We start from the raw sequence: 19,483 nt of genomic DNA, 5'->3' as shown, positions 1-19,483 counted from the left end.
TGAAAGAAAAAAGGAAAACATTATTTGGAAACGAATAATGTTATTTATCCATTGTGTATCAAAGGTCTTCCAAAATCAGGTTTTTGTGACGATAATGCTGAAAAATTTGATTCAAAAATCAATGAATTGTTGAAAGAAGATAATAAAAATGTGATTAATGAAGGTTTTACTCAAATCATAATATGGAAGAAAACAAGTTAAATAAAAGATCTCATGTTTTTCAACGGAAAAAGAATCCAAAATCTTTTTCCAATGGAAGTCAAATGAAATCAAACAAAATTTGGGTTGTGAAATCAATTCCAAAAACGAAAGCAAAATTGAAGATAAATGTGGGCCAAAATTTCCTAATGATTCTAGTAATCAAAAGGCAAAAGATTATGATTTCAAAAAGAAGGAAGAATCATTTTCTTTCAAAAATCAAAAAGGAAAATTCAAAATCAAAAAGAAAAAGTTGAGCAAAGTGATTTCAAAAACGAAATTTCTGGAAAGAAAGCTCAAAACAAAGCTTATTGGAAGCTACAAAAAAAAAATGCAAAAAGCAACATTTTTGAGATACAAGAATAAACAAAATTTGGAAAAAAGTGTCACAATCATCACAAATTTATACATCAAAAATATTTTTTCAAGGTGATTTGAAATATGTCAAAATGAATGTTGGCAATAAAAGGGATTTTTAGCCAAGAGTGAAAGTTGATTTGAATGAGAATGAGTAAAAGTGTAGAAAATTTAAATCAATCTCAAAAAAAATTTCTAGAAAGTTTTCATCAAATTTATGTTGAGAAAAATGTTCAAAAGATGAATGGTTTTCAAAATAGGGGAGTTAAATCACAAGATAATTTTCAAAACAATGGACAAAGGATTTTTTCGCAAAATTGAGAATTTTTTCAAAAAGATTCTCGTTTTGATTATCGAAATAAATAACAGAATCGCTTTCAACAATGACCACAAATGCAATCCACAAAAAATGACGAATGTTGCAAAGAGAAATGTACCATTCAAACCTGATGGTCCAAAATTTCCAAATCCTAATTTGAAGCAAAATTCGAAAGTATCATTTGTTAAAGGGATAAATAACACGAGAAACTTCAATTATTGTTTAAAGGAAAAGAAAGAGAATTTCAATCGAAAAAGTATTCTCAAGAACAAGTCCAAGAGGCTTATGATAATTATTTAAATGAATCCTTGAATAAGAGTACCTCTTCTCAAGAATTAGTGTCGAAAGTGTCAAAATGGAGAGAAATTAAAACAACAAAAGTTGATGTTTCTCAAGGAAAAGTTGAAAAAGAGAATCTCAAATTCGAAACTTCCCAATTTCATGATTACATATCAATGCCTACAACTGACGAAATTGACTTAATTAACAATTTTAAATCAAAAGTTTGTAATTGGGTTTTTAGTTCCTCATTGCATAATTTGTTTCAAACTAATGTCTAAGGACCCAAAAGGTCTTGGGGACCTAAATTTATTTAATTGATTGCAGGCACTATGTAACAAGTAATATGATGGAAACTGGTATATTGATAGTGGATCCTTGAATTACATGACTAGGAGGAAAGAGAATTTGAGAGATTTTCATAAGTTAGGAGAATGTTGGTGTAGTAAAGTCTGGAAACAATAAAAAGTGCAAAGTCAAAGGATATGGAAAAGTTACAAATGGAAGTTCGTGGTGAATCAAGTTACTTATGTTGAATAGTTGAAGCATAACCTGATAAGTATCTCTTAACTTGTGATTGGAACATGAAATAAAGTTCTTTTCAATGAGGAAGGAGGAATAATGATATGTTCACTCTCGACATGAAACCTATAGTAGGCATACATTCCGTGTGCTTACTATCGAAAGCTTCTTCTGACCTCACTTGGTTATGGCATGAACTTCTTTTCATCTTAACTTTAAGAATCTATAAAAAAACCTGTTCTTAATGATCTTGTTTGTGGTTTACTTTTTTCAAAATTTGACAATGATTCATTGTGTGCAACTTGTGAATAGGGAAAACAACATCGTCAGGGTCCTCCAATCACAATTGATTCAAAGATCATTGAACCATCAGAACTTCTTCACATTGACTTTATAAGCAAAATAAGAAAAATTTTTTATTATTAAAATTAATGAGGCTTTAATACATTGAATACATTACATATATAAACCCCTTCTAATAAATACTTTACATATATATTACCTTATATATTAAATGTGGAATTTTAATTTAATAAAATGAAAAATATAATAAAATGACAAGTGGAAAATAGAAAATTTAAAAATTCTAGAAAATGTCATGTGTACAAATGAAGGAGAATAGGACATGTGGCAAAAAGATTTTGATTTATTAGGGAGGATTATATTTTATTATGTTATTAATCTATCCACTTACGAGCAACTCACCACTAAAGCTCCATATTATTCATGTTTTTTTTACTCTTTAAATTTATTTCTAAAAGACGTGAACTTTCAAATTCATTTATTTCAAAAAAATAATAAAGTTTATATTTTCTCTTTCTTGATGTATGAATTATCATTTGTTTTCGGTTATAATAAACATTCAAAAGTTCCTACTCTGCAATGATTGCTTCTAAAACTAATTTTTGGAAATACTATTAACACCGGATGCTTGGCGCGGGTAAACGGCTAGTATATATATATATATATATATATATATATATATATATATATATATATATATATATATATATATATATATATATATATATAGTGTGTGTGTGTGTGCTAGAATGCACCAATAAGAATTTAGTATTAATTATATGTATATTAAATGCTATCTATACTTATAATTTATTTCTATGGAAACTAATTAAATTCTTAATTACTGTCAATAATAATATTCTTTCAGAATGAATTCATAACTAGAAGAATGAGAGTGTCTTCCAGCAGAATGAGAGTATATTCTAATAGAATATACTCTCATTCTTCATATTCCATGCAACTTTATTGTATTTTAAGTGAGTGGGTTCTGAAACAAAATACGAACTCATATATAAAAATTTAGATGCGAATTTATTCTGAAAGAATGTTATTGCTGACATTAATGACTGATTTAATTAGTTTCCATAAAAAGGAAATTATAATTATGGCTATCATTTAATATACATATAATTATGGAAGTAATTTAATATCTATATTTATTTAATTAAATAATTATTTAATTTACAAAATTCATATTGGTATATTCTAGCACACAATAAATATAAGAAACAAAATAACCTATATATATATATATATATATATATATATATATATATATATATATATAGAGAGAGAGAGAGAGAGAGAGAGAGAGAGGTGGGTTCAATTGAGAAAATAAAAAAAAAGGTTGAGAATGGGGGAATCATTCTCAGCCACTCATTTAATCTAAGCATAAAAGACACGGTGGCATACTTGTAAATATCGTAATAACATTCAATCTCAAATACGTAACTATAGAGAATTCGATAATTGTTCGTTCATCATCAAAAATTTTCCTCCAATCTTCAATAATCATCCAGATTTCTTCAACTAAACCGGAATTTCTTCGCTGTTCATGAAATTGGAATCGGAGTTCTGGACTCGCAGTCACAGTCGACATTGAGGGACTTAGAATCGGTAATCACAGGTTCCCAATCGGATTTTTGGAAAATCAAAATCAAATTGAGAAATCGATCAGAGATATGATGTCGCATCTGAAGTCGAAATCCGAAGTATATGATGATTTGGAATTGATAACTTGATGTTTTTAACATTTTTAAAATAGTTAACTTGTTTGCACTCCAACTGTTTGATGAAATGCATAAACTAAATTACCACGTTATATTCACATATGAATATGTTTTCTCACCTGAATCAGTATATGATTATTAAAAACACAAAACAAATATGCAAGTCTGTATGTTATTCATATGTGAAAAACATATAAAAATTATATATATTTGTCAAAATACCTTCAATATTCATAAGTGAATATACCTTGTAATATTCATATATGAATATACTGTGTAGTATTCATAAGTGAATATATCATCTAATATTCACAAGTGAATATACTCTGTAATATTCACATGTGATATACCATGTAATACATGTAATATTCACATTTGAAGTATCATTTAATACTCATAAGTGAATATATCATCTAATATTCACAAGTAAATATACTATGTTAATATTCACAAGTGAATTCATCGTCTAATATTAAAATATGAATATACTATGTTTATTATATGCTATATTCATATATGAACGATATTTAAATTGTAAAAAAAAAATCACACTTTTTATTCATAAGTGAATAACGAATGTACTGTAATAAAACCTGATGCATTGTTATTCATTTATGAATAACGATAGCTGAAAATATAAATTTTTTTTTTTAATTTTATCTTAAAACTATATCAATATGGATGTCTATTTGTAGAGAATAAAAAATCATCAATTTTGGTATATTTAAAATCATTTTTTGATAAAAATAGCTTATAAAAATTAAAAAAAAAAAAACGAAAAAAACTATGTTTTTGTATATATTAAGGTAATGATTAGCATAGTTTAAGGAAATATGTTATGTTGGAAAAAACATGTGCATTTGTTTCCTATTTCCGCCGGTACGTTGGAGGCTTTTGCGGCAAAAATAAATGATTGGCTGAGAATGATTCCCCCATTCTCAACCTTTTTTTTTCTCAATTGAACCCTCCCCTATATATATATATATATATATATATATATATATATATATATATATATATATATATATATATATGTTATAACGTGGATGGTATATATTTGTAACGCCTGTGTTTTTGGGCTTGCCATTTTTAGCAATGTAATAGTCTAGGTTAACCTTTGTAACCCATTTTGAAATAATAAGAATGTATTATTTAAGTATTGTGTGTTTTGTGCTTAATTGCTTAATTATGTGGTTTGATTAATTAAGAATAAAAATAAGCGTCAAAATTTAAGTGTAAAATAAACTTAATATCTTTGGTTAAAGATGTAGTGGTTGAAACGAGGTTTCCGAATATATATATATATATATATATATATATATATATATATATATATATATATATATATATATATATATATATATATATATATATATAACGCCCAAATCTGACTTCGTATGAGGAAGTTATGATTTATCGAAGTTTCAGCTTAGCAGTGTGCAGCCTGAAATACTCGATTTGAGATCGAGCGGTTTTTAGTCGAAGCAATCTAAATGAGAATCGAAGATCTCATTGTTGGTATCGAAGCGATAAAAAGTTAGGCGAGAACGGACGTCAAACGAAGAAGTTATGAATTTATAACGAAAGTTTCTGTCCTGGCCTATTAAAAATTAAATAATAAAAATAAATTTAAAACTAGCCGACGGAGTCTAAACGAAAGTTGTAGAGCGTAGTCTCACCTTCGCGTGGATATAAAGAACGTCGAAAACGGAGTTCGTATGAAGAAGATATGAATTTCCGAAGTTTAATATATATTTTGTATTTAATTTTAATTAGAAAATCCGACATTATTCGAAGGACGAGTCATCGGACTCATCTGAAGTACGCCCCGTGTACAGCGAAGAGTGTCGACACTTCGGATGACGCACGCAGTGACGATTTCGGAGGCCTGTACGCCCCGCGTACTCCGAGGCTCTAGCCTCCTATAAATAGGATGCGAGGGCAGCCGACCCAATTGCCAATTTTCTCTCTTCTCTCTCCCGTTTTGCATCGATTTGCGTGCCAGAAATATCCCGAAGCCCCGGTATTATTCTCGAGCCCCGAAGCAAGTCTTGAGATCCCGAAGATCCCGAGAAGTGCGGTTCCCGAGCCGAAGCTCTGCCCGCGAGAAGTTCGATTTTTGTGAAGATCTTCCAGATCTGCTGAGGATTACTACTTCTGCAAGTCGTAGTGCTGTCCGATCATCTTCTGATCAAGTGAGTGTATACTACCTTTCATAAACACGATAATAATACAAGTATGGTTTGAGTGTATTAAGTATATTGTTGTTTATATGTGTGAGTGTGTAGTTACTTTCTTCTAATGCATAATTATGAAGTATTTTATACGGAATACGTATTATGTGTATAATTTTGTGGTTATGTGTGTGAAAGTGTATTCACTTTCTTCTATCTCATAGATATGATTTATTCTCTATGAGATATGTGTTATGTGTGTGTGTGCCTCATCTGTTATGTGAAATATGTGTTGATTAAAGCATGCTATGCAGTTTTTTTAAACTATGTAAAAAAATGTATATTTTTATCTACTAATATGTTGGGTAGAACATGGGTAGATAGTTGGTGTGTAATAAACAGATGAGAGTGTTGTTTGATTTAGTCATCTAGCGGAGTTTAGATGACGACCACATACTTTTCTAGATAGTCTTGTGGAAACATTAGCAGGTTCGCCACCTGTAGGTGTTAATGAACTTGGGTGTTCATTCGCTGTACTACATCCCCCCTCATGGTTGCCTTATTTGACTTATATTGCTGAGGTACCCCCGAAGCATGTGTTGTCGCCCCGATGAAATATTCTTAGACTAGGTCCCTTATGTTAGTTGTCTTAGGGACATTAAAGTGAGAATAACGGGAATGGGTAATTGGGTTATTGTTGGTTGGTAAAAATTAAATATGATTATTTATTGTGGGTTGAAAGCCCTATATGCTCACCAGGCTCCCAAGCCTGACCCACTCAGTTTTATTTGTATTATAGGAAGTGGCGTAAGGGCATGAGATGGATGAACCATCAATTGTTTTGTTTACAAGTCTGTATATGTATATGTTTGTTGAATGACTTGTAATGTTATCGTTTATGCTTATTGGTCTGTATCGGAACATGACACCTCGAGTTTTGATTATAATGAAAATACATTTCTTTTATGAAATGCTTTAGTAAACATTGTTTTATCATGTTTGTTTTTGGGAACAAATTCCACAACTCTTTCAAATTAAAAGGATTTACTCTGAAAATATTTTAAAAGCATAAATGAAAATCGGTCTTTTCTGGCCGAGATTTTGGGGATGTCACAATATTGTGTGGATGTAAGGTTAAATGTGAGCCAATAAATCTAGTTATTATTAGACAGTGACTAATTTATATAAATAAATTTAAGGAAAAATAAAAATACCACATAATTAAAAGAAACGGATATTCAAGGCTACGGATGTAATTTTATTCCAACAACAAATAAGGGAATGTCGGATATTTTGGTTTAACTAATCCCATTATCCCAACAAATAAGGAAATGAGATTAGTTAAACCAAGTAACCCAAGTAACGGATATTCAAGACATGTGTGTATTCTTGCTACTAATAAAAAATTTAACCCAAGTAACGAGGGTGATAAATAAGCAAATAAAATACAACTTAAATACAGGAGGAGTGGTTTTTAAGAAGAATTGAAATCTTTCCAATATATTTCATAAATTGGAAAATTATAATTACGTTTTTCTAAGAATAATTGAAATCTTTCCAATCGATTTTTAAGTCTTCCAAGAAAAGAGCCGTATTTTTTGTTTTTGAAGTAAAATTTCAAGAATGTTATTGCAAGAATGGATATTGTTTCTCTCTTTTTGCCAATATTCTACTCTTCTTTCTCATTCTTAAAGAGAAAATTAATCAGATTCTTAGAAACAAATTTGAACATGGGTTGCGTCTTTGTTACACATTCTTCAAAATGTACTTTTTTCTTTTTTCACTTTCACCCAACACCATCTTCATCTTCACGGAACCATTTCGTCAACTATAATCATATCTTCACACAAACCACCATTATTTATGGTTACATATTCTTTCAGAATGTAGTTTGTTCAAAATGTTAATTGATAGAAGTGAATTCTTAAAAAAAAAACTTTATATTTTCTTAACGTCTTTCAGGAAACAATGTATAAAAAAAATACAAACAAATATATTTCAATCGCATTCCTGTAAAAATAATCATATACTAGAAATAGAAATCATATGAATCCATAACCTTGATTAAAAAAAAATCAATTATTCTTGAATGACATCCTATTCTTAAAGAATATAAACTTATAATTCTTCAAGAATGAAGGTACATAAATTAAATATAAACATAGTAAGATCAAAATCCTATAAGAATTAGAAGAAACTTGAAACTAGTTACTATGACGATGTGAATCCAAAAACTTGAAAAATCACAATTCTTAAAGAATACTTGTATAAATTCATAATTTCCTAAAAATAACACATGGGCTTCTTAACTTCTTCACTGGATGATATTGAGAATTTTGAGGTTCTGATTGTTGTTGGACCATGGCGAGATGAAGCGAAGTAGCATTAAATAACAAAAATAAAAGAATCAACATACAATAAGACTTTCTATTCTAACAGAATAATCATACAAGAACATTACTTTACTCATGACCAATCTACGAAAAGCAATTCTCACATAATGAATTGTTTAAGTCTCTCTTATTCGTCAATGCTCTCACCAAGATGTATATATTGTCATTTAATTCTTTAAGAATGATGTGAAGATGAGACCCCTTTTTTACACCATAAAGTCAGGAACCCTTTTTTCGTTACAATGTAGCATGTGTTTTCTCGAATAAACAAAAAACCAATGCTGCCTCTTTTTCACTTTGTTTAATCGCATTGTATGTAGGTATCATCCAAGACTAAGAAGAACAAAACAAGAATAAAAAAAAGAACAGAAGCCAATAAGTTGAGTTTCTTATCTGAAACTTTTCTAAATGGAATCTAAATTGATTGCTTACTTCAAATTTAATAAATAACAATTAGATATGAGAATTAGCACTCCTAACATTTGATTATACATAGCAAAATTCAATTTACCAATTCCCACAGAATCAAGTGCCTGAGAAAACGATTCTTAACTTTTTACAACAGCGAAAAAAAATAACCTGCTGATGCGACCCTAACAAAAAATCTTAAATAATAATTTAACCAAAACCACAATCAAAATCAATCATATTTTTAGAAATTCTGAAATACTTCTTCATAAAAAAATATCATTCTATCATAAGATAAAATAGAAATTCCAAAATTTTAGAATCTAAAGAAAAAACATTTAATAACAAGATGATTTGTAAAAATTGAAAATCAAACCTTAGGAGGCATAATGAAGTTGTCATCATAAAATCTCGATGTTCTTGTTTTGGTCGATAGGAGGGAACGAACACAGAGACATAAAACTTTCTCAATTTATCGATTCCTCAAGAATCTGGAAAGATTTTGGGTTTGTAAAACATCAACTAAAAAATAGATCTTATTTATTTTAAGGTTTGTTGCAACTGTGTTGGTAGTGGCGTACGACGACTGTTGTGGTTTAGGATTTTCTGACAATTGTGGTGTTGGTGTATGAAGGATAAATTGCTGGTAACTGTGGTAGTCATTCGGAAGATGATGGAGCTGTGGAGGTGGAGACAAGTTTAAGAGGCCTAAAGAATACTAGTATCCCTAATTTCAAGGTTTATTAATTGTATTAATTGTTTACCATATATAATTATAGGTAAGATTACTATTATATCCTTGTATGAATTATCAATTATTTTAATTACTTTTAAATTCTTATTGATCCCTACATCTACACATCCGCATATGAACCTTTCTCTCTCTCTCTCTCTATCTCTCTCTCTCTCTCTCTCTCTATATATATATATATATATATATATATATATATATATATATATATATATATATATATTAAACACATGTAAATATTATTTTAGTTCTTTTAGGTTCTTGATAAATAGTAAAAAGGTTAAGAATGGATGTTAATATTGCTTGTATAGATGGATAAAAACATATAATAATAATCCTACCTAATAAATGGAAATACTTTTTACACTTGTCATCTTTTCCTTTATTTTGACACATGTCATTTTCTAGGATTTTTAAAATTGTTATTTTCCACTTGCCATTTTTTAGAGATTTCAATTTTTTCTTAAAATAAATTTCCAAAAAATTCTAATGGGTTATATATATATATATATATATATATATATATATATATATATATATATATATATATATATATATCTATATATATATATATATATATATATATATATATATATATATATATATATATATATATATATATATATATATATATATGGGAAAAGTGAATATACCCTTAAGGGTATATAAACTTAGGTACCCAAACCCACCATAATACGTCATTTTGTTTGATATATTCATTATAGTGTTATTAAAATTCAACCCTAACTTGATTACTTTCAATATTTTCGATATTTCACTCTTAACTTCCTCTTACATCACATATTTATGTCGGACACCTACTAGGCTATATATATTATTGTGAAAAATGAAAATTATGTAGAAGGAAGATAAATGTAAAATTTATAAAAATATTGGACTTAATCAAGTTAGAAGTTGAATTAGAAGAACATTAAACAATTACAATGTGTATATGTGATACAAAACGACGTATTTAAAATATGAATTGTTATTACGTGATAGTTTGATAAGTCATATGGTACTTCTTAATTTGATTCATATGTTACTTTGTTTGATTATTTTAATGATCGATTAAAAATATTAGTAAGATAGTGTTCGGTAACATAATATTCTATGTATTATGATTTGTTAAGTTAGGTGTTACTTCATAATTTGGTTTCGGATGTTATTTTATTGATTAATCAGATGTTACTGTTTACTTTGATAAATCAGAACTAATTCATACATGAATGACTTTATTGTGTAAAGTAAATGTCTTTATGTAGCACATTCTAACATTCTATATTTTCTTCTATCATAACTTGATGTATTATTCAAAGAACAGTTCTTTATACTTTATTAGGAGAATGTATGATATTGATTATTATTGAAATGAAGTATATGATTAATAATGTTAATATTATAATATTCTAGATTTTATTTTATCATAACTTAGTGCACAGTTCAAAGAAAAATGCTTTATATTTTATTTGGAGAGTCTATGATGTTGATTATTATTAGAATGTAGTTTACGCTTTATAATAGCAATGCTCTAGTTTTTTGTCAGCTATTTAATAGAAAAATTTACATAATATTTTGGTTTATGGTATTTAGTGTGAATATTCTAGTATTTTGTTCTAAAAGAAGCATGATATATGTTTTGATGCAGATCAAGTGACAAGAATGACTAAACCAAGAGCAAAATATGTTGTTGATATTGAAACTAAGAAAACAATGATGCAACCAAATTGAATGGTCACCTAAACTAATTGAAGAAGCTAAGGAGTTTGCAAAATCTGACCAACTAAAGCATCTTAACTTGGTGCAGGAAGCGATGTAGTGAAATGAAGATTATTGATCTAATTGATAAAATATTTGCAGGAATTTAATGGTTAATGAATTTGGAGTCTTTTTCTCTTTGAATATTGACTATATTTTCTATATTTTGAATAACATGTATGGTTGAATGTTTGGTAAACAATAGTTATGGTTTGAAGGTTTGAATATTGGTGAATATTTAATAAAACAATATTGTGGTTGAACAATAGTTATGTTTTAAATGATAATACATGTAATCTTTCACATATTAAACGAGTTTAAAAGTAAAGTCTTTATGTAAAATATTCTATCAGAATAATATTGTATGTTTTATGTTATAATAAGTATATTTATAATATTCTAATAGAATAATTTCATCTGTTGTTCGTTATCGTCAAAAGATGTCTATGTCTTTTTTAGAATTAATAGTTTATGTCATGTAATGGTAGTAATATCTTTCACATATTAGTCGGGTTTAAAATTAAATTCTCTATGTAAAATATTCTATCAGAATAATATTGTATGTTTTATGTAATAGCAAGCATATGTATAATATTCTAATAGAATAATTTTATGTGTTGTTTGTTATCGTCAATTAATGTTTATGTATTTTTTTAGAATTTAACTCATTATTCAAGGTAAATTTTATAAGTAGAGTGTATGATGATTAAAATCATTAGATTGTTGTAGTTTATGATGTATGATGTTTATAATCTAATAAAATAAAGTTCTAGGTTTTTTTTTAAATAAGTTCATTTATTTACATGAAAATAATATGTATATGTAGAATATTCTAATACAATTATGTTATATGTTATCAGTTCTCATAAATTTAATATATATATATATATATATATATATATATATGTATATATAATATTCTAATAGAATAATGTTATAAGTTACCTTTTGAATAAGTTGATTTATTACATGAAAGTAGTATATATATGTGTATAATATTCTCACAGAATAATAATATTATATGTTGTATGTTTTTATAATATATATTTAGAATATTTTAATAGAATAATATTCTATGACATTGTAAGTTATATGCAAAATATTCTAATACAATAATGCCTAATTAAATTTTGGCTTTTTTCATACTCAATGATATGATATTAATCTAGCTATTCAAAATATTCAAATATTTTTATAATGTGTTGTTAATATGTAATATTATAAAATTATATGTAATATTATGAAAGTTAAGTGTAGTATTCTAAAATTATGTTGTATGGAATATTTTGATATTAAAGTGTAATATTCTATATTGTATTATAACATATAAACTGAACTTATATTAAATAATATTCTAATATTATATGTAATATTTTGAATTTACATAACATTCTAACAGAATAATTTAATTAGGTTGTCTATATTCAAGTTACAATTCTTATAGAATAATGTTATAGGTTGTCTGTATCTGTAGAACATTATAAATAGAATGTAACACAAAATGATTATATGAACATCAAATATCGAACTAGAATATAACAATACATATGTAAGAAATTAAAATAATGCACAATTTATTTGTAAATACCAATGTAAAAATAAAACTTACAATATAGTGTTATCGTTTTATTCAAGTACCTCAAATACATCACTTAAACCAAACAAAACAAAATATAAACAAATTTACAACATCCCACTACATAAAATAAGATTCTCCAAGAAATTATTATCGAACCACATTCTCTACAGTTCCATTCAAGGCTTACCTAAAAAATTTTAATGATAGAAAACATGAAAGTTTTAGCTAATTTCATAACTATATGTACCACTTTACACTGTGAAAGATATCTGATAGGTATTGGGATATATATCTGATGCAATAACTGTGTTTAAAGTTGCACAAATATGGAGATCAATTTCATCAAGAAAGAAATAAGGAGAGTGCATGGAGTAAATTAAACCAACATCCTCATTACAAATTTCGATTCCAAAGATGAACCAAGTCCTCATCATCCATAAACTACTTAGCCACTTTAACTCTTTTGTAACGCCCGTATATCCGGGCTAGTCAATTTAGAGGTAATAGGGTCGAAAACGACTTTTTCGACAAAAGATTATTTAGAATAAATAATATTAACCAAGTTGTGGAATATATCTCAAGGGCTCCGTACATATAAAGAGCGCTGAAATTCGAGTTATAACGAAGAAGTTACGACCCGTCGAAGTTTCGCGACAGAGCCGGCACGACACCGAGAAGACGTAAATAGTGAATTTATGATAGCGCGTCTCTTAGCCTTAGTAATATAAATGAAAGTCGTAGAATATCTTAACCTGAGAGCGTCCATAAAAAGAACGCCCAAATCTGACTTCGTATGAGGAAGTTATGATTTTTCTAAGATTTAGCATAACAGTGCACAACCCGGAATTCGAATTTTAGATCGAGCGGTTTTTGGCCAACGCGACCTAAATGAGAATTGAAGATCTCATTAATAGGAACTCAATGACAAAAAGACAGACGAAAATGGAGTCCGTATGTAAAAGTTATGAATTTTTAAGGGACCAATCCTGTCCCAGCCTGTTAAAAATATAACTTTAAAAATAAAGTCAAAATTAGCCGACGGAGTCTAAATGAAAGTTGTAGGGTACGGTCTCGTCTACGCGTGAATATAAAGAACGTCAAAAACGAAGTCCGTATGAACGAGTTATAAAATATAATAGCATATTTACGTATTAAAATAAAGTATAAATCATATATACGTATACATACATACATACATATATATATATATATATATATATATATATATATATATATATATATATATATACACACACACAAATGTATATATCAGTAGAAAGGTATCGACGATGCGGTCATTATAAGACTATTGTTGAGTATTTTCGACATTAGTTTAGTACAAATATCATTAAATCTATTTAAAAAAGTATTATAAAGGGGTGTTTGGTTGTTTATATAACTATAAGGTCATTAAGTAATTATGGAGGGTAGTTTTTGTAAATTCAATTACTATAAATAAGAGGCTTGGGCTCTCATATTTCTTGCACCATTCTCTTGATTCAAGAGTCTTTCTCTTCTTATCCCTCAAGCATTTCGGTCCCTCGTGATTCGACTTCTCTTTCTATAGTTTTAGTATAGTAAGGTGAGCGTTGAAGCACTGCACGAATCTTTCTTAGAAAGATTCAGCGACGAAGTTCTGCCCCTGCAGAGCCCGACTCCTAGCTAAAACTCCTTGTAAGTAAGTTATGCTTACCCTATTTTAAATATAGTTTATATTTAAAATTAGTATTGTTATTATAAATTTATAATAAATATTTGAGCTATTATTATGACTTATATATAAGTGTCATTATAATATCTTTTTAACTACTCGCGGTATGGGGAATCTGGTTTAAAGGGCCGTATAGGGTTATTGGATTTCAGAAGTGCTATATGCCAAAATGGTTCTGCCCTCCGGTGTTTTATGTATGGCCCCTGTCTGTACATAGTGGTTGGAAAGTATTGTTTAAACGCTTATATAATAATAATAATAATAATAATAATAATAATAATAATAATAATAATAACAATAATAATAATAATAATAATAATAATAATAATAATAATAATAATAAGACTAATAATTAGTCACGGTAAATATTAGACTAAAATCTAGTGGTAACAGTACTAGGTTTCGTCAAAGGAAATTATTTTAAAGTAAACGAAGCGTTGTCCGAGTACCGAGTCACCACCTTATCAAGTGAGTGCAAAGTTACTTTCATCTTACACATAGATATGAAGTATTTAATATAAATTACGTGTTGTGAGTGCATAGTTACTTTCATCTTATACATAGATATGAAGTATTTAATATAAATTACATGTTGTGAGTGCGTAGTTACTTTCATCTTACATATAGATATGGAGTATTTTATATAAACTACGTGCTATGTGTGCATAATATCTGACTACTTGTTGTCTATGTATGCATATATAAACTACGTGCTATGTGTGCATAATAACAGGTACTAAGTCCATAGCTACCAGTGTTTGTCCAATAGGCACTAAGTCCGTTTATGCTTGTGTTTCTGTATGGACGATGACATCCCAAACGTTTTAAAATGAATAAAATATGTTTCTTTGAAAATGTTTTAATAACGTATTTATCGTGTTTTTCTGGGGACAAATTCCGCAACATTTTTATGAAAAGAAGTACTCTGATTTTTACAAAGCATAAACAAAATCGGTCTTTTTTGGCCGTAAAAATGGGGATGTCACATCTTTATGGAACAAGCACCATTGAAACCAACATGTCAATATACTTCTTGAAGTTTTCATCATTAATTAATGGTGGCCAGATATGGATGATATGCTTCTTCCAACATATGCACTGAACATTTGCATTGATAAAGAGTTGTATGTCCTTCAATCACTGACAAAAAGAAGAAGTACACCAGTCATCATTAAGTTAAGAAAACTCATCTTGGAATTTGGGGTCAATATTATTAAATATTAACAAAGTTTAAGGGTGGGAAGGAATGAATGATATATTAGACTCTACATCAGACTCTTTATTCATTCAGGACTTTCATCAAACAGCTAGAGTGCATGTATAATGTATGAGAATTAGCTCAATAACAATAATAGTTATGTACATACCTCATTGATTTTATAGAATGAGCACAATATAACTCGAAGATACATTGTTTTTACTTGCTTCTCTTCAATAGTAGAAAAAACCAAAAGACTGAAATTGATAATCAATGGCTGAAATCAAATACCTGGAATGATAATAGATCTAAGATGAATTTAAATTGCTAAAACACCTGATTTGAGAGTGAAACTTGAATCATCAATCTGATGGAAATCGATATCTGTTGATGATCGATTACCGATATTGATGAATGGTTAAAAATCATTGATCTGAAATTAAAATTGAAGCTTGAAGTAGAGTAAAAATCAAGTTTGAAAGTTCGGTAGTAATTGTTGAAGATGAAGATTAGTAGAAATCGTCTGAACACTTGAACCTCTACCTTGAATGAAATCGATGATCACATTGCTAAAATCGATAACAATCTTGTAATGAGTTGTTGGTGTCGATAGATGAACATAAACCTCAATCCCTCAGATTATCAATTGGGGATGTAGAAGAATGAAGAATGGAAGAATTAAGGAGATAGAAGATCGATCAGATTGAACTGGAGAACAAAGAATATTGATCTAGTAAATATCTTGGTAGAAGAATTGAAGCAGATTATTTCTTGATGAAGTGAATGACGTTAACATTATATCTGATCGTCTTAAATTTAACCTAGAGACTAATCTACCCCTAATTAACTAATTAATTAGATTAATTAATGTTAATCACATTTTTTTTATGAGCCACAAGATTAGTTTTGATCAAAGACTAAGATTTGGTCCCCATGTCTCACAAAATATAGGTGGTCTCAAATGAACCTCTACCTATATATATATATATATATATATATATATATATATATATATATATATATATATATATATATATATATATATATATTATGAGGATCTTTTTTCAAAAAGAAAATACTAAAAAATTAATTAAGTCAATAGTTAATTTATCTAGACTCACAAATCTTGTTGGTAATTGTTCGAAACGTATTAATAACCAAAAAAAATATAAGAGTTTTATGACATGTTACAATTTAACTAAAATTAAACTCGTTTATACTCGTTTGTTTTGTAGTCTTGGTTCCAGCCCCCCTCACATTAGTGCTTGTGTTCCACCACTGCTACCCCCAAAGCTCAATGATCTCGCTTTCCAGGTTGACAGCTTTGCCTGAAAATTTTCAACAATTGGACTCCATGCTTTCCTTAGATTCATAGTCTCTCCAACCAAAATTCCTAGATAATTGAATGGGATGGATGAAGGTTCACATCCAAGAGGAGCTGCCCAATTTATTACTTCCATGTGGGTAGCTCCTATCCCATACACCTTCGATTTCCTAAAGTTCACCATTAGCCCCGATGATACACAGAAGCACCTTAATATCCGGGCCAAGTTTGCAATATTTTTCCTTGACCATTAGCCTATAAACAATGTGTCATCTGCATAGAATAAATGAGACGAACATTGATTAGATTGTGAAAATTTGATGCCTTCGAAGATTCCTTTTTCCACAACTGTCTTCATCGCCTGATTTAATCCTTCACTCGCAATGATAAAAAGAAATGGGGAGAGTGGATCTCCCTGTCTGACACCTTTTGACATAGAGAACTCCTTGGTCGGACTGCCGTTGATGATCACCGAAGCTCTACCGGATCCAAGACAACCATTCATACATGACCTCCATTTCGACCCGAAGCCCATTTGCTCCATGATTGAATCCAAAAATCCCCAACTCACTGAGTCAAACGCTTTATTGAAATCAGCTTTAAATAGAAGCATTTTCTTGCCTTTTTTGCCTCTGTCCATGACCATAGTTCATTGACTATCAACGATCCTTCTAAAATGTTCCTGCCTACAACGTATGCAGATTGGACCTCATCAATGATACTGCCAATTACTCTTTTCAATCTTATTGAAAGCAATTTTGCAATAATTTTATATAGGGAACCAATCAACCTTATTGGTCTAAAGTCACCAAAATGAATTGGGTCTTTAGACTTTGCGGTGAGCGATATAAATGAGGAATTACATCCTCTTGACAGTTTACCATTCCTTTCAAAATACTTTGACATCCTCACAATATCATCCTTCAATAATTCCCAATAGCTACTCTTTTCAAGAACGTTAATTACGGATTACAAGGATACTTAATATGGCAGTATGTCAACTTCAAAGTCCAGTCAAAACCCTGTTGTCCCACCAACATGCCGCTTGATTGCCTTCCACCGTCGTGGATTCCTCCGCCAAAATTTACATTGATAAATTACAAAAACTACTAAAACAAAAAATGACATTGCTATTTTCTTAATTTTGAAGGGAAGTAATAAACATGACGTATATTGCTTTGTGGATTTTACACATAGCATATATACATTTACTCTTACTAGTTGCTGCTATATGCGCGCACATACTCCAACAAAAAATCCCATGGCCCCACCTGCAACATGCCGCTTAGTCACCTATTGCCATCCTGGCTACGTCGACTCCTCCTTCTCCGCCCAAGCACTCGGCAAGGCCACCTGCCCCATCTGCATCAACCACTTTCAATCCAAAAAAATCGGTTTTCAAAATGTACGGTTGCCATCATGTCTTCCATGAGAAGTGCATCGTCCAGTGGCTCTCAAGAAATAACACCTTCCCATTATGCCGCCGTGTCATGCCACGACGTCTTCAGAGGATCAACCTTCCACTTCCTCATGACTATCGTCTTCATCCTCAGCCTCCACTCACCATGAAACTCTAGGTTTCGGAACACCATGAGGCAGATGATGGGACGAACCTCTACTTGAACTTTTATGTTCGACCAGAATGGCTGAAGCGAATCATCTCTCACAGAGTGAGAACGAGTATGTTGATAAGATCTTTTCGACTGTGAGTTGGCCAAATGATGAGATGCATCATGACCTGCTGCCTCGTTGTAACACCGTAAAAATTAAGACAATTTTTCACTTTTTAAAACCATTTAAATTCATTCATAATCACTTTCAAGAAAACATTGTATCAAAATTATCTCATTACAAATCCCAAGATCAAATCATAATAATCTCCGCGGGTGTGTGTACAGATCATGCCGGCGCCTTCCCGCGATCATCGCTGGTACCTGAGACACATAACACATAACACTGTAAGCATAAATGCTTAGTGAGCTCCCCAAAATACCACTCTAACACATATTAGCCACTCAAGGCTATAACTCTGCTGACCCTCTAGTCAGTGTGTCTCAGTGGGACCCTCCAGTCCCAACTCTCTATGGGCCCTGTGGCCCTAACTCTGTGGACCCAAAGGTCCTAACTCTATGGACCCACTGGTCCTAACTCTGAAAACTCTGAATCATGCATATCACATATCACAATAAATCTCAACACATAAATAGCATACAAATACACTGGCACATAACTCTAAAATACACTGTCACATAACTCTGTCACCACTCTGGGTAAAGTATAGTGAGAAGACTCACCTCAGATGTCTCAGTAAATCTCTGACTCGGTAGAAATATGGTCTAGCCTCCGCCTAATCACATAAAGTAAATACTCTCATAAATATAACTCTCGAGACTAGACTCAACCCTCTCTTGGCACCCTCGGAAGGGTAAAAGACCATTTTACCCCTCTCTGAACTCAAAGGCTCCATTGTTGACCAAAC

At 29.8% G+C, this 19,483-nt stretch overlaps 1 protein-coding gene across 1 annotated transcript; it reads right to left on the bottom strand.

Moving 5' to 3' along the window:
- Positions 1-17,254: 17,254 nt before the first annotated feature.
- LOC111882511 (uncharacterized mitochondrial protein AtMg01250-like) lies at positions 17,255-17,650 on the bottom strand. Its single transcript, XM_023878873.1, has one exon. The coding sequence runs from the start codon at positions 17,648-17,650 to the stop codon at positions 17,255-17,257; it is 396 nt and encodes a 131-aa protein (XP_023734641.1).
- Positions 17,651-19,483: the final 1,833 nt, after the last annotated feature.

Source organism: Lactuca sativa, chromosome 6 (genome assembly GCF_002870075.4).
Source record: "Lactuca sativa cultivar Salinas chromosome 6, Lsat_Salinas_v11, whole genome shotgun sequence".
NCBI classification, from domain to species: Eukaryota; Viridiplantae; Streptophyta; class Magnoliopsida; order Asterales; family Asteraceae; genus Lactuca; species Lactuca sativa.
The sequence above is the reverse complement of the archived record's forward strand: the minus strand, read 5'-3'. Positions and strand labels throughout refer to the sequence as shown.